Here is a 26,932-nt window from a genome sequence, read left to right on the forward strand (position 1 = left end):
AGGAATGAAACATAAAAACTGTTCTTAATTATAATGAAATGACTAGAAGATGAGAAGCACAATATCTGAAATAAAAAATGCACATGATGGGATTAAGAACAGATTAAACACTGCAAAAAAAAAAACCCCACATATTGTATTCACAGTCAGAGCAATAGAAACTAGAATATGAAGCAAAGAAAGAAAAGTGAGAAAAAAAACAACAACCTAGACATATTATCTCCCTGTACAAAAATATCAAGCAACCAAATATATATATAAGTGGAGCCAACGAAGGAAAAGAATGATAAGGACAGAAATAATATTTGAGGAAATAGGGGTGCTTGGGTGACTCAGTCGTTAAGCATCCAACTCTTGATTTCAGCTCAGGTCATGATCTCATGGTTTGTAGGATCGAGCTTCACATCAGGCTCTGCACTGACAGCACAGAGCCTGCTTGGGATTCTCTCTCTCTCCCTCTTTTTCTGTCCCTCCCCTGATCACATTTATTCACTCTCTCTTAAAATAAATAAACAAGAAAATAATATTTGAGGAAATAATAGGCAATTATTTTCCAAATTAGTTTTGAAAAAACTATTAACCCATATATGTAAGAAATTTAATAAACTTCAAGTCAAATAAATAAAAAGAAAACCACATCAAGGTTTATAATCAAATTGCTGAAAACTAGTGATAAAAAGACACACTTAAACCAGTCAGAGATTAAAAATACACATTCAAGAAACACAGAATCATAGCATATTTTTCATCAGAAGCTATGCAGGTCAAAAACATAATTGATCAATAACTCTAAAGTATTGGGAGTAAAAAACAGGAACTATAAAACTAGCATTCTATACCAGGTAAATGTTTTATTTTAATTAAGGTAAAATAAAAACATTATTAACAAAAAAAAGTGAAGAGAATTTATTCAGCAGACCAGCCTCATAAGTAGTGTTAAACAAAATTCTTCAGAGAAGAGGAAAATAATCCAGAAGAAAATACGGATCTACATAAAAGAATGAAAAGTAATTATACAGGTAATTATAGAATGTAGTTTTACTGATTTTTAATTTCTTGAACAGAAAATTGACTATTTAAGCAAAAATAATAATGTTTTTACACTTTATAATAGAATTAGAAGTAAAATATATAACAATAGAATACACATCAAGAGAGAGGATTAGAAATATATTGCTCTAAACTTCTTATACCATATGTAATGTGGTATAATATTTTTAGAATATGGACATTAATAACTTAATGAAATATATTGTAAACCCTAGATCAACTATTCATAAAATAATAAACAATCATAGCTAGTGAGTCAAATATCAAGATAAATTGGAGTGCTAAAACTATTTAATTGATACACATGCATATATACTCATTTATTTTCAACAAATATCAGGCTATTTTTTAAAAATTTTTTTGTTAAATAGTTTATTGTCAAGTTGGTTTCCATATAACACCCAGTGCTCATCCCAACAAGTGCCCTCCTCCATGCCCATCACCACATTCCCCTCTCCCCCACCTCCATCAGCCCTCAGTTTGTTCTCAGCATTCAAGAGTCTCTCATGGTTTGCCTCCCTCCCTCTCCCCAACTATTTTTCCCCTTCTCCTCTCCCATGGTCCTCCGTTAATTTCCTTCTAATCCACCTATACGTGGAAACATATGGTATTTGTCTTTCTCTGAATAACAGGCTATTTTAATGGTAAAACGATAGTCCTTTCAACAGAACAGTTCTGGAACAACTGGATATTTTTAGTTAAGGAGAAAACCACTCACCCTTATCTCACAACATACATGAAAATTAGCTCCAAACATATAATTTAATCATATATCCAAATATGGAAAAAAACTTTACAAAACTTCTACAAAAGTGTTTGTGACCTTGGAGTAGGTAAAGCTAAGTATGATAAAAAATGATCAAATGAACATAAATCATAAAAGAAGAAATTGATAACTGGACTTTCAAAATTTAAAACATTCTATCTTCCAAAGATACTGTTAACAAAATTAAATTCTCAGACACATACTTAGCAAAAATATATGCTATTATAAATGATTTGGGTCCAGAAATTATAAAGAACTTTTTCAACTTCACAATAAGACAAACAACCTGATGACAAAATGGACATATATGTCTACAAAAGATTTCACCAAAAGAGATATTAAAATTGCAAATAAGCACGTAAAAATGTTCAGCATCATTAGTCATTATGAAAATGCAAATTAAAACCACAAAGAGATGCCACTGCACACCCACCAGAATAGCTAAAAGTGAAGACTGACAATGCTATTTTGGTGAAGATGTAAAGGAATTAGAACTCTCATACACCACTGGGGGAACTGCAAAACTGTACAACCACTTTAGAAAACAATTGGGCAGTTTCTTCTAAAGCAACTTACAAAGTTAAATATAGACTTATCATGTGACCCATAATTTCCCCCTTGATATTTCTTTAAGAGAATTAAATAGATATGTCCACACAAAGATGTATACATGAATGTTCATAGCTGCATTATGCATTATAGTCAAAACTGGAAATGATCCAAATGTTCCTCAGTAGGAGAATGGATAAGCAAACTGAAGCACATCCATGCCATGGAATATTAATATTACTCAGCAATAAAGAAGCTACATGCATGTACGATTGCATGGGTGTATCGCAAAAGCATTTTGCCAATTAAAATAAGTCAGACATAAAAGACTACATTCTATATAATTTCCTCTATACAAAATTCTAGAAAAGGCAAAAGTTTAATGATAGAAAGTAGATCAGCAGTTGCCTGTGTACAGAAGATGGAGAGGAATGCTTGCCAAAGGACATTAGGGAACATTTTCCTGTGATGGAAATACTCTCTATCATGATTAATAAATTAATTAATAAGAATAAATTAATATTCTATATCATGATGATGCTTACAGTCATATATGGAGTTACCAGAATCATCACACACACACACAAAAACCACTTAAAATTGGGAATTTCAATAAGGCTCATTTGAAATATACATACTCCTTAATCTATCCCCAGGCATATTGAATTAGAATTGAAGGGAGGGAGCCCAGGAACGGATGGTTTTATGGTTTATGATATAGCCAGACAAGCAGCTGACAAGCAACTAAGTCATCGGCCCCCAACTCCACAATTAGCAAGAAATGGTAGTTCATTACTCCGTCCTGGGCAATGCTAGACTTGAGATGACTGGAATAATCTGCCACTTGTTTAAATGTTTCCTACTTTGCGTCTTGATTGGTCAGAAAACTAGGACATGACTCTGCTTTTTTACAGGGCAGGTCAATGGGCCAATTTGGGCAGGAAATATAGGAAAGAAACAGAGCTGCAAATAGTGTTTATTACTATTACCACCACTGTTATTGTCATTATTATTGTTATTTACTACTCTCCTGATGTATCTTTACTTTTGAAAGAAAATCTAAAGCCAAATAAATTTAAAAAATTTAAAAAAAAAACAGAGCTAAATGTCAAAATAACAGGTGAAAAAGTTAAAACTTTTGTTCCATTTTCTCTTTCAAATATGTCCTGAGAAAACTCATTTATAGTGCACACCACCAGAGTCACAGTGTAGATGTAGGCGTCTACACTGGTATGGTAGTAGTTCTGAAACATAACTCATTTTCAGTCTTTAAAACAAGAGGATCCAAAGTCCCTCATCAATAAATTGTATTGTTGGTTTGTGGTGGGATCCAGTAATGTGCATTTTTAAGTGCCCATATTGCTTCTGTTGTGCGGCTAGGTTGGAAAGAAATGCACAGGACCTACAAAAATGTATTAATATAAAATCACTGTTGTCTTTGATCAGCCTCAAACACAAACTTGACTAAATTATAATGACTTCTTTTTCATCCAAATTGAGCCAGTGCCTTAGAGATACAGAGGGCACCCCAAAACCTTTCAGTGTTTCTAGTGCCCTAAAAGCAAGTAGAGACCAAAATATTAGTCTTTCAGTCTTCTTTTAGAAAAGTCCATTATCTGAAATGTGGAAATTTGTAATGGTGTAACGGAAAGGTTAATCATATTGCAAGTCAACCACCCAATTATTGTGAAAATTCTGAGCATTTCGGTGGCTGAGATCTATGCTCACAACACTTGTCAATATCCTCCTACAAAGAATGTTTATTCTCCAGAGTCCTCTAGACTAAATCCCCTCTCCCTCCCTAGAATACATTTCTCACAGTCTTTTTCTAACAGTGTAATCTTCCGTAAAGCTCTCATTAATCTTCCTGTGGAGGAGGAATGTTTTAAGAAAGGGATCGCCTGTCAGCTGGTTAGCAATCATTTTCTGCCTTTGGGAACTTACAGAAGGCCAGGCTACATTTCTATAAGTCAGGACCATCACACATCAGAAAATGCTCATCAGCTTTGCCAGACTCTTGATTATACCATCTTGGTGGAGGTCAAGTTTCACTGAAAGTCCACATTTACTTTATAATATATAACCTTTGCAATTTTGTCTGAATGCTGAAAACTTTAGATATTTTCCCCATTTTTTTCCATAATGGAAAGATAGGATCTAAAATAACTCTTTTCTCATTAAAAAAAAAAAAAAGTGTGTGAAACATAACACCATGGTATATCATCTTGTTTCAAGGGTATAAATGTTACTTTTCCAAATATGTGTTTAGGTTCTGGAAGAAAATGACAAAAACATTACCGTGTAAAAAACAAAAGAAAAGAAAAAGTTATTTCCTTTGTTTTAAAATGAAACAATAGCCATCTTTCCAGATAAAGCAATTGCTCCTTTCCAGCCTTTTTTTTTTCAGTATGTGCTTAATGTTGTTTGTTGTAGTTTCAAATAAAAAATCATAGTATCAGTGTTTTCATGGATCAAGTTTTAGAAGGAATTTCTCTGCAGTGACAAATATTGGAAAGTAGGTCTAGTGGGTTAGAAGATCAGAGTTGGGAGAGATGATAGATAAAACAATACCCAGCAATAAGGAATAAGCATTTGAAATGTAAGGATTCTATACTTACAGTTTGATTGACCAGGATATAGTAGGGAGAGGGGGCAAAATGAAAGGTTATTGACTTCATTATCTTTATTGGATATTTCTTTTCTATAGTGGGTAAATTAGAAGATGAGGTTATAATCCAATAAAAGGGGCTAGAAAATATATGATTAAATATGGCTACCCAATATATTTAGTCATATATTTAATCAGAGGCTCCTAACAAGACAGAATGTAAACCTACTATAAAGGCTTCCCAAGGTAAGTAAAACAGGATGGATAATGTCAACACTTGTCATACATATATACATATATACATTCAAACACACACATACATACATACATACATACATACATACAGCCAGAAAGCTCTCACTCACCCTCTGAGAAGAGTGTGTCTTTAGGTCCCCACAAGACATCTATCACTAACACTCAGCTATAGTTTAACAGGCAAGTAGGCATTTTGTAATTAGAAAATACAACTTAATGGGGTGCTTGGGTGGCTCAGTTGGTTAAGCATATGACTTCAGATCAGGCCATGAACTCTTGGTGCATGGGTTTGAGCCCCGCATCAGGCTCTGTGCTGACAGCTCAGAACCTGGAGCCTACTTCGAATTCTGTGTCTTCCTTTCTGTTCTTCCCCCATGCACACTCTGTCTCCTTCTCTCTCTCTCAAAAATAAATAATTTTTTTTAATTTTAAAGAATAATACAATCTAAGAGGCAAGCAAAAATGAGCTGTAATTTTACAGATGAATTCTAGAAGTTGAGGCTGACTGAAGAATATCAACCTTACCATGTTAGGTAAAACATACTGATCCTGGAATATGAAAGGATAATCAAGGGCCACACAATGAAACCACTTGCTTTCTCTCTGACTCCCCAAGATTTCTGACACAGTTCAGTTTTTACTGCATCAAAACACTGTGTTAGGCTTGATGGGAAAATTAACAAGCATATAAGACCTGTTCAACTTTGAGAAGGTTATAATTTGATATTTATGTCTCTATATGATTTATGGTATAGTAGTAAGTTTGAATCTTGTCTTCACCACTTATTAAATTCAGGAATTTGGTTTAGTTGTTTAACTTCTCTACCTTTCAAATCACCCTTTCAGGGTTGTTGTGAAGACCAGAGATATTAAATCTTAATAGTCTAGTACATACCAAACACTCAGTAAATGGTAATTCTTATTATGTGTTCATACACATGAACCATGCTCACTTTCACTTTCTTCAAATAAAGGAACAAAAAATAGAAATTAGAACAAACCAGTCAGTTAACAATTATAGTTTTAATAATTATAACTTAAGATTTCAGAGAAATATCGCCCACTTATCCCAAATTGGCTTCCATGTAAGTATAGTTCCATAGATACAGACTGTGTGCAAAGAGAATTAGACTGTGGAGTCTCATGTTATGATAAAAAAATAATGAGCTTGAAAAGAATAGCCCCTTTATCTAATTATCATATAAAACCTTTAATACTGGGAGAGGAAAAGAATTAAAAGAAATAGAAAATAATTAGAAATGGAAAATTTTCTTAGAGAGATACTTCAGTTGATTTTCCATGAAGGTGAATTTAAACAATAAAATAAATTTTGAGAAGAGAGAGCAAACTAAAAGGAAAGTAAGGTTAATGCTAATATCTCTTAAACAAAACAATCACAGCTTGACACAGTATAATTTAAGTGATTAAGAGCATGAATTCTGAAGTCAAACTGCTGAGGTTCAAATCCTGGCTCTGGATTTACAGTACTTTTTGACAACTTTTTTACTTCTTTATACATCAGAATGGGAATAATACTAGTACATTTCTTATTATAGCATTATGATAATTAAATGAGTTAACGTATGCAAAATGCTTAGAACGGTGCCTGGTGCATAGTAGGTCCTAAACAAATGTGATTATCATCATCACCATCATCATTACAATTATAATTACAGATATGGTGAGCACAATTCCGAAAACCATCTGAAAAGAGGCAATTTCATAGAGCCAATATGGAACGTTTCTTCTGCATATTGATTAACTTGTGGTTAGTTAATTTATTTGGTGAAATATTCTGCCAATGTGTCCAAAACCAAAGGTTTGATTATCCTGTGGGTCTGCTGGCTGCATTCCATGACCACATTAAGACACTAATACTGACCAGCTGTATTCAACAAATTCTCCTGGTTTTAACAAAGGTGACAGGTAAGAAAATGTAAACTGATTAATCTAAATTCATGAAAAACTTTAGGAAAAATGAATGTACAAATAAATTCCTATTGATCATAGTTTTGTCACACGATCTTAATATAAGTTGTTTGTAGAAAAAAAATAGAGACAAAAAAATGACTTAAACAAGATCACATGATTACTTTGTGTCAGGGCTAGAAATCTTAGCCCATATTTCTTTTTGTTTTGTTTTTCCATTATCCTGTATTCATTAAATATAAAATGCTTTTGTTATCTTTGAGAACTTCCTATTTAGAAAATTCTATTTCTGTCATTATAGTTTATTATGCCATTATGAAAAACTTTGTTTCAACGACAGAATGTGGAATTTTGAGGCCATCATAAGACTTCCTTATGAGAAAAATGGGAAGCCATTTTGAGGTTTTGAGCACAGAAAGAGAGACCTTACCTGACTTAAGTTTTCAAAAGATCACTTTGCCTTAAGAACAGATGATGGGGAAGGGCAGGGATCAATTAGGCGGTTATCACCATAATCCAGCTGAGGGATGACAGTGCCTTGGACTGGGATTGCAGCAAAGAGAATGGCAATAAGTTGTCAAAGTCTGGATATGCTTGGATGGTAGCACAACAACATTTCCTTTTATGTTAGATGTGAAGTGTGAGAGAAAAGAGGACTCATGAACGCAAGAGAATATAAATCTTCATTGAGGAAGTTCTAATGTTTTTAACTAAATGCCTCTTGCTACAGTCTAAACAATGACTTACTCATCTTCACCTCTATGAAAAGAGGTCCATCACCATCTGTACAATGTGCTCTTGTAAATCTGGACTCAGCCAGAATCATATACTATGTGCTATGAAAAATACTGAACAATGGCTCCTGAACTCAAAGGAGTTTATCATTTAGTAAATGAAACAGTCTCTAAGTAGAAGGGAGATATGTTTAACAGCACTGCAAATGTAGCCAGAAGTTGCAGCCTTATGTTAAACTGTAACCCTTCTGGGTATGCCTGCACAAATAAGAGAACCAAGCCCACCAAATGTCCATCAGCAGGAGAGACAGAAGAGAAGGAGATAGAATGCATTTCTCAGGAAGTGGAAGAATCAAACATCTGAAGGGAAAGCTAATTCTAGTTATAATGTAGTGTTACTACTTGGCTTGGTTCCCTGTTCAGCTCCCTATGGACTCATATATGAATTCATATCTCTTCCAGGGAAGGGAGAGAACTGTGAACTAAGAATTTAAAAGGCCATTTCCCCCCAAATTCTCTAAGATATGAGAGTAACGGCCAATACCACTCTGATAGATGCCCATAGAATATAACCCAGAAAGGCAGAGAAACACCAAGTGTGGCAGGCTTTGGCATCTCAGGGACCCCATGCATCATTGTCAATAACCACTGGTACAGGGAACAGCATCTTCAGAAGCTCAGGTGTTCACTGTCATGACAATTCCCTATGATCTGTCATTAGGACCCAGCAGAGGTAAGGCAGACAGAGAGAGGAATATAAGAGGTAGATGTATCATGTAACTGACTTTTTCACAAGCAACCATGTAAGAGACTCAGAAATACTTGTCTGAACTCAGCTATATTATTAGCAAAAGCCAGAGAGGTAAGTTATATTGCCATCTTTGTTCTGCTTTAAAATAGTGATGAAAGGGGCCCCTGGTTGGCTCAGTCAGTTAAGCTTCCAACTTTGGCTCAGGTCATGACCTCGCAGTTCGTGGGTTTAAGCTACACATTGGGCTCTGTGCTGACAGCTCAGAGCCTGGAGCCTGCTTCAGATTCTGTGTGTGTGTCTCTCTCTGCCCCTTCCCAACTTGTGCATTCTCTCTCTCTCTCTCTCTCTCTGTCTCTCTCTCTCTCTCTCCCTCCCTCAAAATTAAATAAACATTAAAAAAATAATGATGATGGGATGAGTTCTTTACATTCTAGTTACTCACTGCAATATTTTATATAATTATATTTCACAGTTAGGCAGTCTGTATACCCCAAAGCTCACATATTTGCCACATCTGTTTAAAGTACCCAGAATCCAGGAAGACAGCCTCTTCATGGATATTTAAGAGAATGAATTTTGAAAAAACAGACAACTCTTCTTTTGGAAATGGCAAACATGAGAATATTTTTAAGACAAGTGCCCTTCATAAAAGCAGTCATTTTACAAAATCAATAAAAACAATATCTGTAGGTCCTCATACATATATTACCAACCTTATTTTGTAGAACACAACAATGCTGCTTACGTCCCTTTCACTCATGAAGGAAATAATATTCCTTTTTTTAAATACTTTTTTAAGACTTGCTTTAAATGGCTTCACACAACTGCATCATGTTGAAGAAGCCAAAATGACATTTGTGGCAGTATGCCAATTTTACTCAAATTTAATAATTTTTTCTTAATTTTGAATTACTTTTTGACCTGAATTCTGTTTATCCCCAAAAGAGAGTATTTGTTTGTTTATTTATTTATTTGTATTTCTAGCCTACCTTCTTTTCAAAAGTCTCTAGTACCTCTAGGTCCAGATGATACTGAGATTAGTATTATTACTATTACAGACATTATCACTTCAAGGACAGAGGGACTCCATGCACGTGGTGAGGATGTCCACACCATTACTACTCAGTGTCCTAGAGAAGAGGATTAGCGGTTGAGGTATTTCAATAGGTGAGATATATGTTGTATTCTAGCCAGTAGTGGAGATACAAGGAGAAAAGGAATCTGGAAGATGAGTGTGACAGAGTCAGGGATCAGTGGAGGCTTTCCATTAAGTAAACTCAGTAGGTTCCTCAGAAAAATTAAGCAGTTCCTTTGCACAATATTATTAATAGGCAAATTAAACAAGATACCTGTTATGTCAAAACTGTGTGAAAAACACAGTGATACTGAAAATCTATTCCCACAAAAGTACATATGATCTAGAAAGAAGAGCATAGGTTTTGGAAGCCACCACCTGCTTTTTCAGGAGTCACGTGCTGAAAGCATCGCTCAGCCACCCCATCCATGTAAAAGAACACATTGTCAGCTTCCACGGTTCAGCTGCATTTGGCCAGCCATTCATGTTCCCTATCTTAATATATACTTCACTGCTACCCCTCCTCCACAAACACCTCATTAAGACTTCTATGCTTTTTGAAGGCATAAACATGGGTGCGCTTTAAGGGGCTGGGGGGTGGGAAGGGCCAGAAGCAACTAAAAAGAATGGTTTTCTAGAATAAAAAACATTCTGGCAACAACTTCCCACCTTTTTCTGAAGTAGTTTCATCGTCATGTCATTGACTGCCCTGCTCTTGTCTAGCAGGAACATGACAATGAGATCTAGAGCTAAGGTTCAGCCCAGCAGACCCTCTTTGGAGTCAGATGTCCAGATTTGTGACAGCAAGTATATGTGAGCCAAAATGTGCATGTGTGTGTATGTGAGCGTGCATGTGTGTGTAAGAAAGAGTGACAGAGATTGAGGTTTACCTTCCAATGAGGGAGAACTCTCCCACAACGCCAAGGCGCCGCATGGCACTCAGGAGGCCTCGGACAGTCATGCCTTCGCAGAAGCAGACGACCACTCTGGCTTTGGGAAGCCTCTCCCGAAGCTTGCGCAGGAGTCTGTCAAAGCTCTTTTCCCCAGCATTGCTGTAGATTTTGTCTGAGTGGGCGATGCAGAGGCCTTCCTGGGCAGCCAGCTCTTTGAAAGCATCCATTCCGCTCTCCCCATAATTCCCTGTCCAGAAACAATCAGCAGATGTTCAAGACAACCTGGCAGTGCAGCACTAACAAGCTTGAATAAAGACTCATTAGTTGCAAGGAATGGAGAGGACAGACTTGCCAAATAATTTGTAAATATAACTGGAACTGAAGGAAGATTTGGATGGATTCAAGAGAGTAATCAATTGTAATCAAATAATCAACCCTGTGAAAATAATGAGAAACTATCTAACCAGGGCATCCCCAGTGAAACAAGTTTTGAGAAATAAAGGACTACTGCCCTATTTTACAGCAGCAATTAGTAGTGGTTGTCACAGATTTTAGCAATGTGGGAAAGATCACCATATTGAGGTAAGAGGTCAATCAATACAATGAGAAGTCCTGTTTATTTGAAGGCTCACTTCTCTGGCTTCCAGTTAGTTAAGAGGCAGACACTCATGATGATAGCAAACCCTACAGCACTTTCATGAAGAGTAAGCAAAACAAATGGAACACTTGGCCAAGCCAGAATAAGTAGACAAGAACTAGATGCATGGTTTAGTCAAAATCCATGATCCTCTGATGAAGTGATAGGATAATGGGAGATTTGGCCTTATTTAACTATAATTCTAAAATAAAGCGTACTTTAAGAACTTATAGAAATCAGTGAAATAAAAACAAATATCACATTATACCAGTTTTCCATTTCTCTATTTCACTGCTGACTCTAGCCCCCATCTTAGTGTCCTCTATACCTCTACCCGTTTCCCCAAGTTTGGAGTTTTTGACACCTCTGCAGATGATCCAATACCACATCCCCCAAGTTTCTCAACCCCCTCTGTCCAGTGATATTTCCTATAACTCCCCCCCCCACACACCTCCATGGTCACACTTTAGACCTTGTTGTCACAAATGTTTCCAATATCTCTGAATGTAGATGTCAAACATCCCAGTCTCTGTTTATTTCCCCTTATCTTTCAAGCGCATACATTCTGCTACCCCTACTCCAACATTTCTTCAACCCTATGGAAACCTCAAATCCATTCACTTCCCGATCTTTCTTTCCATCCTCCCTTTCATTTGCCTCTTAGCCCAAGGGCTCATATCTTATAGCCTATCCTCATAATTACTCCCTTACAAATTCTTTAACTCCCTGTGTCTTCCTGACAAACTTCAATTCTAGTTAAACCAAACCATTCACCTATTCTATGTCTACACTTGAGGACCTAAGTATGCCTGGAAAAACCCAGTCTTGATGATTGGTCTTACTAAAACTTCATAAGCAATCATATGAAAAGGGGCATTCAATATTGCAAGGAAATCATACAACATATCTTCCATAAATAAAATCCCCTAGTCCCTAACATGATTATTTCATCCTTACTCTTTCCTCTTTAAATCTCCAAGCTATTGACCCCACCTCCAACCCTCATCTCAGCTGGAATCTTAATTTCATATTTCAGTAAGAACACAGAAACAACCAGACAAAAACTAACTCAGCCACACACCACAACATCTACAAAGTTTTCTTTGTTGGCACTCATTTCTCTGGCGTTTCTCCAGCTGCAAATTTGAAGTGTTTCCATCTTAGGAGAGAGCCAACTCTTACTCATAAACACTAGGTCTCATTGCTTTATGTCTATTCAAGAACTTTATCCTGCAATTGTCCCCTCTCTTTGGTAAAAATCAATTATTTCCTTCTACTGGTGTCAATAAAAATTAAAAAATAAAAATATTTGGACCCTTTTTCCCACTTGAGTTACTACCTCATTTGCCACTCCTAGTCACAGCCTAGCTCTGTGTTTGGTTCACCATCTGCCATTCTCTCCTTTACCACTCTTCCCATACCCTCAGAATCTTCTCCTTTTTAAGTCACCAAAAATTTCCCTGTTGCCTATGTTATGATCTGTTCTCTGTCTTCATCTTTATTAACTACTCAACTGCATTCAACAGCTGGCCACACCCACCCTGACATCCTCTCAGTATCAGTCTCTGTAACGCATTCTTTCATGATTTACTCACCATTTACTGACTACTCCTTGATGTATGTTGCTAGATTTTCCTCCTCTGCTCAACCTAGAATATTGCCATGCCATGACCTGATCGCATTCAGTCACATTCCTTCAAACACCATTTGAATATTATGGTTGAATCCCAAACGTAAGTCTGCAGACCAGACTGCCCTTTGGAGCAAGATTAACATACTCAGTTGCACCCTGATACATCCACTTACAGACATCACAAACTTATTTGAAACAGAATGTTTTCCCTCTCCACCTTGCAAACCTGCTCTTTCCAGGCATCTGCTGCTAGTAAATAATGCCATTGCCCACCACACTACTCAATAACAAAGTTTAGGAACTCTTTTGATTTCTAGCCTTTTTTCTAATGTTCCAGATCCATTCCACAGATTGTGTCTCTAAAACATTTCTAAGCTAGTATCCTCCATTTTAACCTCAGTCATCCTAAACCAAGTGTCTTAGGTCAGGTTCCCTGAAAACAGAGCTGAGATAAAGATTCTTGTTCAACTTACTTATTAAGAAGAAGAGCTAGAGAATCAGTAGACAGGTCAGGAATCGTAAGCAGGAATGTCATCTAGCCACTGATTAGCTTCAGTATGATCCACAAGGAAGTGCTACAGCAAAAACTATAGCACAAAGTTAGCCCCACCTTTAGGCAAGAGGACCCCTTTGACAGTCAGTCATTGGCTAAGGTCCATAAGATGGGAGGTGGGCCACAGGTAGCCTCTCAGGAAGGAATCAACTGAGATTTATAAACGCTTACTTTCAAAGTAGCTGGGAGGTTGGGGTACAAGGCAGCTACACGGAATCTGGACATGCCATTAACAGCATTCTCTATTCCAAGTAATTGTCAGTTCATGCCTCTACAGCTATCCTATACCCTGATTAGTCTCCGTGCATCTACTCTTGTTCCCAATGATTCATTCCACACCTGACAAACAGAGTGATCAGTTAAGGTGTAAATCAGATTATATCACTCCTCTTCAAAAACTTCCAATCGCTTTCCAACATACTTGGATTGCCTCCTTCCCCCAAACTGCCAGGCCTTTACAAGGACTAAGCCTTTCTACTTCTCCACTCTCATCTCTGCTCACTTGCCCTCTCCCACCTTCTCTAGACCAATAGCCTTCTCCCTCTCCTTGGAATACCATAAACCCACTTATGCCTCTATATTACCTGTTTCCATCTTATCTCAACATAAATATCATCCCTTATGAAAAACCTTTTCTGATCAGTTACCTTAAGGAAACCTCCCAGTAAATCCTGTTCATGTCCCTTGATATTATCTTAGAACATATATCTGATACTTTTTCTTGTTTATTTTTCTCTTCCCTCTAGAATATAAGCTCCGTGGGAATACCTCATTATGACTTATCCAATGACGTATCCTTAATATTTAGAATAATTCTAGACACTAAATAAACATAAATGTTCATTTGTTCTAACAGCACAATACAAAAAGGAGCAAAGTTTAGAAGTAAGCAACTTGAACAAAATAAGCAAAAGTGGATGATAAGCATATGAAAAAAATTACTGGATCTCATTAATTATCAAGACATGCCACTAAAACAAGGTATTTTCTCACCTAGCAGATTGCCAGAATTACAAAAATTAATAATATTCAATGTTGGCAAGACAATAATACATTTCCTTTTGGTGAAAGCAATTCAAATTTTTGGTAGACAACTTGGCAGTAGTTTTCAAAAATTTTTGAGGTAAATATCAGTATTTAATATATACATGATACAATAAATACATTAATACTTAAATAGTTAATGGTTAAATAGTTAAATTTATTAATAGTTAAGTCAAAATAATTTTAAAAGAATGATACTCCTCCAAAAAAAAAAAACAAACACAAAGAACTTAGGACTTAAAGTTCAACATCTATAAAAGTTTCATGGGCACTATAATAAAACCTAATTAGAGTTTTCTATATTGTTGTAATCCAGTCCAATGAAGCCCAAATGGAAGGATTAAAACATCACAAAATCCTCAGCTCCATGGACTGTGGAAAAACATCATGGCTCAGACAAGAGGCATTGACTGATTATAGGGGTGAAAACTAGCTGAAAAGTGAACACTCATTTGTCTACAGAAGAAAGTTTGAGAAAGGATATCAAATGCCAGTTTACCATAGTAAATACACCAGGTACACAAATACCACTAGCCAACTCTCTTAGAAAAAGCACTATCATCAGTTTGTTGTTACAGGGCAGTAACTTCATTGCTAAAGTGCCATCCTTGGATTTCAATTACAGAAAACTATTTTATTCCCTGCTTAAAATAAATGCAGACTAACTGAGCAAGAATGTTCTATGTATTCAAATAACAAAATCTTTGTTTTCTAAATCTAGTAAAGGTCTTAGATATACTCTGTCTAAACCCCTCAGGTTACAGACAAGGAAATTGAACCACAATGGGGCAATGGCTCACCAACAGGCATGAAGCTTGTTGTGTTAGAACTAGAGCATCTGTGAATGACGTGACTCCTAGGTTACTGCTCTTTTTACTTAATAGCAAAAGTCAATTAAATGTGCATGTTTTCATGGTCCAAAAAAAATGTCTGCGTAGGTCAAATGGTTTCATAAAATATTTGTCCCATTTACTGTATTCATATTTTCTTGTTCACAGAGCAATTCTTCATTATAGAAATTGATAGCTGAATATCATGCATTGGGCCATGTTTAAACTGCCCATTTTTCTCATAGTGCCCAAAAGTCTCCAAAGTAACACATAAATTTCCATGAAAGGAGTTCTACCATAGGAAAAACAATAATACCTTGCATGTTTATAAGTGTTTATACTTTAAAAATTTAATTCATAAACATTATCTTCTCTTAGAACAACTCTTAGAACAACAGCCCTATTGTACTCATTATATTGATAATAGTACTAGGTACAAAGACCAAAAAATGGGAAAAATTGCCTACACATAGTTCAAAATCATGTTACTTTCATTTAGTAGCAAAAGAATTAATGACATGACATGGACAAGTATAAGTATCTAATAGAGGTGCTATCGGTTAGGAATCAGGAAATCCTGCCTAAAGAATGTGCCACTTGTTAGAAAGGATATGGAGAAAAGAGATACTTTGTACACTATTGGTGGGGATACAAACTGGTATAGCCATTAGGAAAACAGTATGAGGTTCTTTAAAAAATTCTGAGTAGAACTACCATAAGATCCAGCAAACCCATTACTATATATATTTAAAGGAAATAAAATCAGCATTTCACGGAGATACCAACATTCTATGTTCATGGCAGCATTATTCACAATAGCCAAGATATGAAAACAACCTAAGTTCCCATCAATGGATGAATGGATACAGAAAATGTGGTCGAGTATATAATGGAATATTAGCTAACAATAAAAGGAAATCCTGCCATTTGCAACAACATGGCTGAACGTGGAGGACATTATTCTAAGTGAAATAAGCCAGACATAGAAAAACAAATACTACAGGATCTTATTTATGTGTGGAATCTGAAAGAGTCAAACCCATAGAGCCAGAGAGTAGAATAGTGATTACCAGGGGTTGAGGAGTGGAAAAAATGAGAAGATTTTGGTCAAAGGGTACAAACATTCAGTTACAAAATGAGTAAGCTGTGGGTGTCGAATGCACAGCATATTGACTATATAGTTGATGATATATATTATTATACATAATAATATATAGTTAATGATATATATTATATACTTGAAATTTGCTAAGAGAATAGATCTTAAATGATCTTACCCCCTCCACCCCCACCCCACATACATGTAACTAAGTGAGGTAATGGCTGCCTGTGTAAATTAACTTGATTGTGGCAATAATTTCACAATGTATATGTCTATCAAACCATTACATAGTACACCTTAAATAGCTACAATTTCATGTCAATTATACCTCATTAAAACTGGGGGGTACCTTTATTCTTTGTCTTAAAATATAAATAGATTTTCTGCAGAGAGAAAGAAAACTGGTGAACAGTTCCTCTTTGCCTCTCTCCCAGGTTATGAGCAAACAGTGCCAGACTGAAACCAAAATACTCCGCACTGAGCCCACCTCTGCCTCCCCTCCCCCTTCCATTCTGTTGCATAGGCCTCCTCTTGCCCTTCTCTGGCATTGAGGAACTTATTTAGATAGTTCTGTGTGCAATCCTAAAAGGAACTGTGAATGAATAAAGAAGTGACTCTAAATAAAACTCTCAGGAAATAAAGGGCTATGTAAGTGTAAACACTTAGACTTGGTATAGAGCTTCAAATTTTCATTCAATTAGCAAACAGTTTATTGAACTCTCAAACTGAAAAACTTCCTGGGCTCTGCACTTAAAGAGTTGCCAAGAAATATTGGACATTGGCTCCTTCAATTTGATGAATATTTACTATGTGTCTGTCACTGTGCAGCACATCTTAGCGTTTCGTTAATTAATCACAACTCCACAAAAAAAAAAAAAAAGTTTTACAGAAGAGGACATAGAAGCTCTAACATGTTAAGTAACTTGCCCAAGGTCATACAGAGATGGATCCAGGATTTCACATCTAACTCAGAACTTATTACTTATCACCATCACTTCATACTGCCTCCTACATGAACTTATACATATAGTGGTGAGAGCATGACACAACCACATAAAATACAGCAACAATAATAAGTTATAAATGCTACATGGGAAATGAAAAATACCATAATACCAAATTTCAGAATAAGAAAATAGAGATGATCAGAAAATGCCTGTTATAAAAGTAGGAATGAAACTGGACTTTGAAAAATATAAGCAAGAGACTGGCATTCAGGGTGAATGGGAACAAATGAGAATCCACAAAAAAGATATTTTAAAGCAATGAGTAGAGAAGTCCCACTGGAGCAGAAGGCTCATGCTTTATAGAACTATACTCTATATAACGGATCCCTAGAAGCATCTGGCATACCACTACAAGACTGCAACATGGAAATGTGCTATATGTTGTTGTGTTGTAACAGATTTTATAACAGACTTTATCACTGTTATAATGTTGCCTAAATCCTAGAGAGTGAGGGAGAAAGGGAAGAGTGGCATCTGAGAAAGCCCATAAAATATAATAATAAAATATGTTGGAAAAATCTTAATTCCTATCTTATGTGACAAAATAAATTACAGAGTAAATCAAGATTTTCTATAAAACTAAGCTTCTAAATAGAACTTAAGGGGGAGGGGCGCCTGGGTGGCTTAGTCGGTTAAGCGTCCGACTTTCGCTTAGGTCATGATCTCGCGGTTTGTGGGTTCGAGCCCCGCGTCGGGCTCTGTGCTGACTGCCGGCTCAGAGCCTGGAGCCTATTTCGGTCTGTGACTCCCTCTCTCTCTGACCCCTCCCCCCCTGCTCACGCTGTCTCTCTCTCTCTCTCTCTCTCTCTCCTAAAAATAAATAAAAATATTAAAAAAAAATAAAAACATTAAAAAATTTTTTAAAAATTTAGAAAAATTTAAAAAAAAGAACTTAAGGGGGAGATTTATAAGAGAGAACATGAGTTTACAAAGAAATTCCCATTTTTTGAAAAGTAATTTAAAACTTTATTTTCTTAATGTTTATTTATTTTTGAGAGAGAGAAAAAGAGAGACAGTGTGTGAGCAGGGGAGGGGAGAGAGAGAAATGGAGATACAGAAGTGGAAGCAGGCTCTAGGCTCTGAGCTGTCAGCACAGAGCCGGATGTGGGGCTTGAACTCATGAAATGTGAGATCATGACCTGAGCCAAAGTCAGATGCTCAACTGACTGAGCCACCCAGAAGCCCCAGTAATTTAAAATTTTAAATATAACAGAACTAGATATTATTGTGCATACAGAGTAAAGTTTTAAAAGGTACTGAAAATGAAGGTGAAAAAACAATCTCAGGAGAGAAAAAATAATCATTATAACTCTGAATTTTCTAACCCTACATAAGATTTTAAAGTTATATATGATTATCCAACCAAATCAATATTCATTCATAAAAGATTGATTTGCAGTGATTTGGTAGCTAAGTTTCATTGAGCAAGCCAGCTATAAAATAAAATTGTCTTGGATTTCATAATGACTTGTATGAACCTCCATTATGACAAAAAGTAGGCAATGAAGACAAGTCCTTACATTGATTATTTTTTTCTTCTACTCTTCAGATTAATTGAGGACCTATTTAAGAAACAATCTGAGCTCCATTTGGTGACTATAATAACATTTCAGCCATCATATTGAACCAAGTTCAAACCCTGTTATTACATTTCATAAATTATCCTGGCCAAACAAATACAGTCAACACAGCTCATCCCTATATATTTATACATTAGTTATATGAGGAGAAACATTCATACAGGGAAAATACATAGATATTTCTTCACTTTCCTTAATGAAAAAAATGCTTTTGCTTTGAAAGATCCGTCAGTATCATGCTTTAGACTTCTGTAATCCCTGCTCTATTTCATGCTTATATACCTTACATACCTTCTTTGGTATTCCAAAGTAGTATCAGGTTCCCAGATGATGAAATCCCTTGGTTTGTGAACTAGTCCCTGTCTGACAGCTTGAAAACTTACTACTTTGCTTCCTGGGACGCCTTGGGAAAATAAGATAATAACCCATCTTTCAAAGAATTATGAAGAAATTTGTTTTCACAGCACCTTCTAGAAACCTACTACAATATTCAACAACTATCACTATCAGGAAATTCTTCATGTTTTTTTAAATGTTTTATTTATTTCTAGGAGAGAGAGAGAAACAGCGTGAGCAGGGGAGGGTCAGAGAGAGAGGGAGTCACAGACTCTGAAACAGGCTCCAGGCTCTGAGCTGGCAGTCAGCACAGAGCCCGACGCAGGGCTCGAACCCACAAACCGGGAGATCATGACCTAAGCGAAAGTCAGACGCTTAACCTTAACCGACTAAGCCACCCAGGCGCCCCATGGAAATTCTTCATTTTGATGTAAATTCCTTACAATGAAATCTAAGTTAATTCCCTCTTCATTTTCAGTGAGGAAAGATAGCAGCTAGCTTGAATTTTGTTGCTGTTGTTGTTTGAATTCTTTCTGGAAGCCACAATTCAGTTTTTTCTTCTCCCAGAAAAACAATCCCTGTTACTTCCACCCTTCCCGACAACCTTTTAATTTGTCTGGTTCTCCCACTTCATACCTAAAAAATGTTATGACTCCCTTGCCTCCATTCTCATACCTGAAGTCAGCACTCTGGTCAATCAGAAGACGGTGAATTATCAGCTGCGTTGGGGGGCAGTAAGGGAATTTATATACAAGGTCAGTGAGGGAACTGCCCCACACAGAGCATTCAAAGGAAAAGGGAATCATTTTTACCAGCAATTTCCCAGTCTGACCAACAATCCCATTATGGGTTGGTATAGTGATAGCATCCAGTTGGAAGAAGGAAATTTACCAGAGTGACTGTCATCTCTTAATAGGATGGAGGCCAAGTAATCTTGCCCCCTTTTTTTTTTCTAAATTTTTATGTTTATTTATTCTTGAGAGACAGAGCATGAGTCAGGGAGGGGCAGAGAGAGAGGGAGACACAGAATATGAAGCAGGCTCCAGGCTCTGAGCTGTGAGCACAGAGCCCGACATGGGGCTCAAACCCACAAACCGTGAGATCATGACCTGAGCCGAAGTCAAACACTTAACCAACTGAGCCACCCAGGCACTCCAGTAATCTTGCCCTTTTGCAACATCAAGTTTTCAGGTACGTGTTACAGGTGAGTGAATAAGAGGATGAATCTTGGAGGCAGAGCAACCTGGTTTGAATCCTGGATCCTGGATAAGGAGACAGAGAGTCTTAAAGTGCTTTCTTTAAGCTTTGATTTCCTTTTGTGTGTAAAATGGGGATGAGAATCGGTATCTCATTATTATATGTCATATTATATGTCACTATTATTAAATCATATGTGTTAATGAATACAAAGTTCCTAGAACATACAAAAAGTTCAGAGAGTGGTATCTATTTTTACTTTCCGTCCATGTTCCTCTCAAGTTATAGAATCTAAAATTGGACATAAGCTTTAGCACTGACCCAAGAGCTTTAGATTCCTTTATTTCCATGTTCCTATTTATAAAATCCAATCTTGTGATTTTTTTTTTTTTTAACTACAGTGCTTCACTCTCCATTCATGGTCACCTTGTTTCCAGGTTGTCCCTAGTTTACTTTTTCTACCACACTTACACAAAGCAATTCCTCCCCTATTTTATGTTTGGACTTTGAGTGCTTATATGCAATGCATTCAAAAGTCTGTTTGTCTACATTGAGTCTCTCTGTCACTGAGTCTTTTAAGTCATAAATGTCTCATATCTATTTTAGCATTTTATATGATCACCCAGTTTGTTGTTTCTCTCACTCAAATCCTTTTAATATGGAAAAAGACGTTAAGAGAAGAAAAAAGTGGTATAAAAATACAAAAGGGGATCATTACTCCTGCAGAAAAGCCATATTTTTTCCATTTCAGTTTTCACATGAAGGAAGGAGGTTCACAGAGGCAATTCTTCTCACACCTGTCCACTCTTTCTGCATATCTGGTATCATATGCACAAACAAACCTGGGAAGATTATATACCGCAACAAGTTCAGAATAAGTACCCCAATGCACACACACACACACACACACACAAAATTATGTATATATTTTAATGATAGCACGGTGTAGGCAAGAGTTCAAGGAAATAAGCATTCTCATATACTACCAATGGTAGCATAAACTGTTCCCATATTTTCGGTAAAAAAAAAAAATTTACCATATAGATGTTTTAAATTATATTTGTATTTTTGGACTTAAAAATTTAGTTTTTGGAAAAATATTTCATTTCCCACCAAGCTACAATTATAAGGACATATATCACAGCACGTAATTGGAAAACCTAACAGAAACTAACAAACAAAAAAACCCCTGTGCTCTACAGTAGAAGATTGGTTGAATAATTATTGTGTATTTACATTAAAAATATGCAACTATTTGAAAGATGACGTAAAACTGTGTTTAATGTCATCAAAAAGATTTATGTCATATTATTAAGTATAAAACAATAAAAATAGTGTGCAAAGTACAAATTTTTACATTTTAAAAGTACAATTTTACTGTTTATTTATATGTGAAGAAGGCAAAGAACATGCATGAAAATTTTAACAGTGGTTTTCTGTAGATGGTAGAATCATATATAATTATGTTTTTATATTTTTATTATCTTTGTCTTCTAATTTATCTACAATAATCATGTATTATTTTGTTAATAAAAATGTTTGGAATAAAAATAAATATGGTACAATTTTCAACTGAATATCATGCTAACCATAGCTATTATGGGGTATTTGGGAAATTTTCCCAGAAGGGAAATGAGCCTCTCATAATAACTGCATAATAATCTTTCTTCCTAAAAAAATAAGAAATACTAATGCTATTATGAATGTCTTTAGCAAAGTTGACCATAGACCTTGTGCCATTTCCTGAGATATATAATCTGCATACTTGGATTGAGAGAGCATGTGTAATATATGGCTTTTATATGAAACCCTGAAATCTTAAATGAGCCACCCTAATTTATTAAGAAACAGTTACTCTCCCTCTCTCTCTCTGTCTCTCTCTCTCTTTCTTTAAGATCCAATGAGATTTAGTCTGGGAGATGTAAATTTCCTCATCTATTGAGCTTCTGCCCTAAAAAAAAAAAAAAGGCTATAAAAAGCTCTGAACACCCTCTTTGCTTTCCTACAAGCGCTGGGGCATTCTTCTCCATGACAAAGAAGCACTTCAGGTTGAGACCAGAATGGCTGGCCCAGTAAAGTTTCTCCCCTTTGAGCAAAGGGCTAAAAGCAGTGTGAATAATGTCTTAATATTATTTGGGCATTATTTCTAATAGGGAATAAGATAAATAAAACCTGTTTAACCAGTTTCTGTGTCTTGGTGTCTTTCTTTTTTTTAAAATTTTTTAAATGTTTTTATTTATTTCTGAGAGAGAGAGAAAGTGTGAGCAGGGGAGGGTCAGAGAGAGAGGGAGACAGAATCTGAAGCAGGTTCCAGGCTCTGAGCTAGCTGTCAGCACAGAGCCTGACGCAGGGCTCGAACCCACAAACGGTGAGATCATGACCTGAGCCGAAGTCGGACCCTTAACCGACTGAGCCACCCAGGCGCCCCTCTGTGTCTTGGTGTCTTGAACATTCTGTCTGAAGTTAAAAGATATTAAAATATAGCTTGTCCCAGGGAGGGTAAGGAGCACCAATGTTATCAGATCCTAAAGCAGTGGTATAGGGTGAAAACTTATGGAGATATTATTATGTCTTAATCATCCTTTTTTAACTTCACTACACCCTTATTACCTCATTTTGCCATAATTATCTCCATTCACAAAGGAATCTGAGGCCTAATGAGATAAAGCAACTTATCCAAAAATTGTCAGGAATGCAATTTGAATTCAGATATGTCTGTCTCTGAAGTCTATGGCTTTTAATTACCTACTCCCAGCATAGCTGGTGTTTCAAACTCTAGTCATTTCCTCCACATTATCCATTCTCTTATCCTTCTTTCAAAAAACAAAAAAAAAACCTGATTATGTCTGGGGTGACTGTGCATAGCCAAAAGCATCTACTTTCTCACAGCCCCTTGTGGATAGAGATGCAGATGTGACCCAGTTCCAGACAAGGAGATTTAAGGCCAGGTGAGGCTTCTTGGGGATTTTTAAAAAATTTTTTTATGTCTTTATTTTGAGAGACAGAGAGCGAGCGGGGGAGGGGCAGGGAGAGAGGGAGACACAGAATCTGAAGCAGGCTCCAGGCTCTGAGCTGTCAGCACAGAGCCCAATGCAGGGCTCGAACCAACGGACTGTGAGATCATGACCTGAGATGAAGTCAGATGCTTAACCGACTGAGCCACGCAGGCACCCCCTGGGGGATTTTTGAAAAGGTCAGATGGCAGGCATGCTTCTGAGGCCTTTTTTCCCTTCTCTCTTTATACCAGGACATGGACCTGAGCCTGGAGGTGCAGCAGCCATGTAGTAACAGTGAGGGGTGAAATGCGAGGAGAAGCGTACACATGAAGCCTGGGGCAGCAGAAGACAGAACGTTCCAGTACCTGGTAGCAGTACTATGTTCCATCCTGCACCTGTACTCCCTTCCTCTGGATGCTTCCTTGCATAAGAAAGAAAGATGTATTCTTTTTTTTTTAGAAATGATAATGATTTATTTTTGCTTTAATATGCAAAGTGGAAAAATTGCATTAATTAATTTTAATGCATTCCTGTGGAAGGTCCAACTGACCCATGATATATTATCCTTTGTACAGTTTTCACCTTATTATCTAATATTTTCCTTGGGATTTTTGTATGAATGTTCTTTTTTTTCTTTTACAGTTTATTGTCAAATTAGTTTCCACATAACACTCAGTGTTCATCCCCACAAGTGTCCTCCTCCATGCCCATCCCTCCTCCCCCCCACATCCATCAGTCCTCAGTTTTTGTCAGCATTCAAGAGTCTCTCATGGTTTGAGAAACAATGAAATCTGGCCATGTGTAGCAACATGGATGGACCTTGAGGGTGTTATGCTGAGCAAAATAAGTCAGGCAGAGAAGGACAAATATCATATGTTTGCACGTATAGGAGGATTAGGAGGAACTTGACGGAGGAACCATGAGAAAGATGTATTCTTATTGGCTAAGCCACCTTCAAGATGGTTTTCTGCTATTTGCAGATGAACATATTCTTCTTGGTCCTCTATATGACATTACTCTAAGAATTCCAGGACAAGAGCCAGAAGTCTTGACTATCTCTAGCTCTGACCTTGAACTGCTTATCATTCTGTCTTTTTTGCTCATGCTCAATATGCAGGTTCATACCAGGCGATCTTTAAGTTTCCTTATAGCATGAGCATTTGGTGATTCTAGAACAATATGAATCAGCACTCTTTCATAATCTAGACCTTCATGTCAAAACATATTTCATATTCACAGTACTCAGAGTAAGCATCTGCTTAGCAGAATTTTTTTCAACAGATTTTTCTTCCCCAATCTGATCTTTTACAAGTGTATTACTGTAGGGGAGGAGAAAACATTTGTTGTGTAACCATTTAAAATGTATCTTGCCCGCAGGTTTATTTTTGCCAACTTTTAGGTGTAGAGTCACTGAGAATCAGAGAACAAGACACTGCCCTGCAGAAACAGGCAACATATGAGAAAACAAAGCTGCTTACACAACAAGCTCATTAGGTGAACCAGAAGGAATAGAAAGACATACTGCTCAGTGTCACTGGGTTGACACTCAGCAGGATCCAGGTGTTCCTTTACCCCTCCAAGTAGCTGCTCTTTGTCACCTTTTGTTCAGTGGAATTAACCCAATCCTATTACTAAACTCTTGGTTTCCTCCTATTAACCTATTTTTTTTTTTACATCTTTTACATGATTGGTATAAAATTCCATTTAACTGAGTCAAATAGATTTTACCTTGGGTCAAAAGGACATTAGCCTATGGAGGAAGATTGTCTGTAATACAAAGGACAAGCCAGCCTCCTGTAGTAAATGTAGCAGACTAAAATCCCTTAAATTCAGAAAGGTTCTATGAAACATAACCAGGGCTTGGCTCTGCCTCAGCCTACCACCGTGTGCAAACTCTGGGACTTCCCTGGGTTCCAGTTTCCTTATCTATAAAGTGAATTTGTTGCATGGGATAATATCTGAGTTCTCCTATTATGAAGTGGTAAGGCTAGCCCTGGTATTCTGCCTTATGGTGAGAAAGCTTATTCCACACCACTCTGCATTACCGAGCCTTTGTATGACCTGTATTTCACCTGTATTCACGCTATGCAGAGGAGCTTCCCAATGGTGCAGTCAGTAGAGCTAGAGTAATATAATATCATTTGTTTATAGAAGAGGTAGCATGGCAGAATGGTGGAAAGCAGGAACCCTGGAACCAGAGAGCCCTGAGCTCAAAATCTGATTTCCTACCTGTGGGACTTCGGGTAAGTTCATCTGTAAAATGGAAATAATAATAGTAACTACCTCTTAGAGTTGTTTTAAGAATTAAGTGACATGTTATATAAATGAATGTTAGCGTAACATAAGTACTATATGAGTTTTTATTATTTATTTAGCTGACATTTGTTGAGCTCTATGTGTTAAGCACCAGAAGTCCTTTACATCATTCTCTCCTTTTGCCCTCAAAAACCCACAGCATACCATTTATCATATGATAAAACTGAGGCTGGGAAAAGTTGTTTATATCCCCATACATGGGAAATAGGAGAAAAGGGAAATCAGCCCTGGTGCCAGAGTCCAGAGCCCACAGTCTTATTTGCCATGCTGTAGGAGGACCAGATGCTTGCATACGGGCCTGTAGGAATGAATCAGACAGGTCAGGGAGACTGCAAGGAAGGGTGACAGATTGTGTCCATGTTTGATGATGAGCAAGGTAGAGTCATTGAAGTGCCAAATAAGAACACAACCAAGTAAATGTCACTGGGCATTTTATTTGCTCCTCAGGCCAGTGTATTTGGAATAAGGCCTACACAAAATGCTATTAAAAGTGCTGGCAAAGTCCCATCTAACACAAGATGCTTCCTTCACTGGTACCTGAAATTCTGCCATTGGCAAGACATGACTTTTCTCTTTCTACTGGAAAAAAATGCTCCTGGAAGAGGTAACCTATTAAAGCCCTGACATCCTGATCTGATTTGGCTTAGCAGATCTTTTTGAAGCAGTGGGCAGCTGGAAGGGTCATGATACCATGGAGATGCCAGGCTGCAAAGCAGAGCAGCACACAGAAGGCAACTTCTCAATTCTGTAGCACACCGGGTCTTGGGTATTTTCCTGTGGTTATCCTTGAATCATATGCAGGCACGCTCTGATGGTGAATAATTCTTTACATCTGTTATTTAAAATCTTCACAGTACATTTTGACAAGAAGACTACCAAGAGGGAACTGGATGGGCATTTAATGAGATGACAAAGATGATACAGTTAATGAGAAAGCTAGAGTTAAGACATATATAAATAAAATATGAAAGAAGAGTTCACAAAGATCTGAGAAGAAATCATCCACTGTAATTTCCTTTATCTATATGTTGTATCTGTTTCCTTATCCCTATGTAGTAACACAATATATGATTAAATAGCTGAAAAATGAA

At 36.8% G+C, this 26,932-nt stretch overlaps 1 protein-coding gene across 1 annotated transcript in view; it reads right to left on the minus strand.

The window, feature by feature from the left end:
* The window catches only part of GRM1 (glutamate metabotropic receptor 1), a 409,262-nt gene that overhangs the window by 278,758 nt on the left and 103,572 nt on the right, over positions 1 to 26,932 (minus strand). Inside the window, exon 2 of the mRNA XM_039230915.1 lies at positions 10,608 to 10,857. Coding sequence (XP_039086846.1) covers positions 10,608 to 10,857 — 250 coding nt within the window. The remainder of the gene's footprint in view (positions 1 to 10,607; positions 10,858 to 26,932) is intronic.

The sequence above is a fragment of the Hyaena hyaena genome, unplaced genomic scaffold (genome assembly GCF_003009895.1).
Source record: "Hyaena hyaena isolate Hyena2069 unplaced genomic scaffold, ASM300989v1 scaffold_52, whole genome shotgun sequence".
Classification (NCBI taxonomy): domain Eukaryota; kingdom Metazoa; phylum Chordata; class Mammalia; order Carnivora; family Hyaenidae; genus Hyaena; species Hyaena hyaena.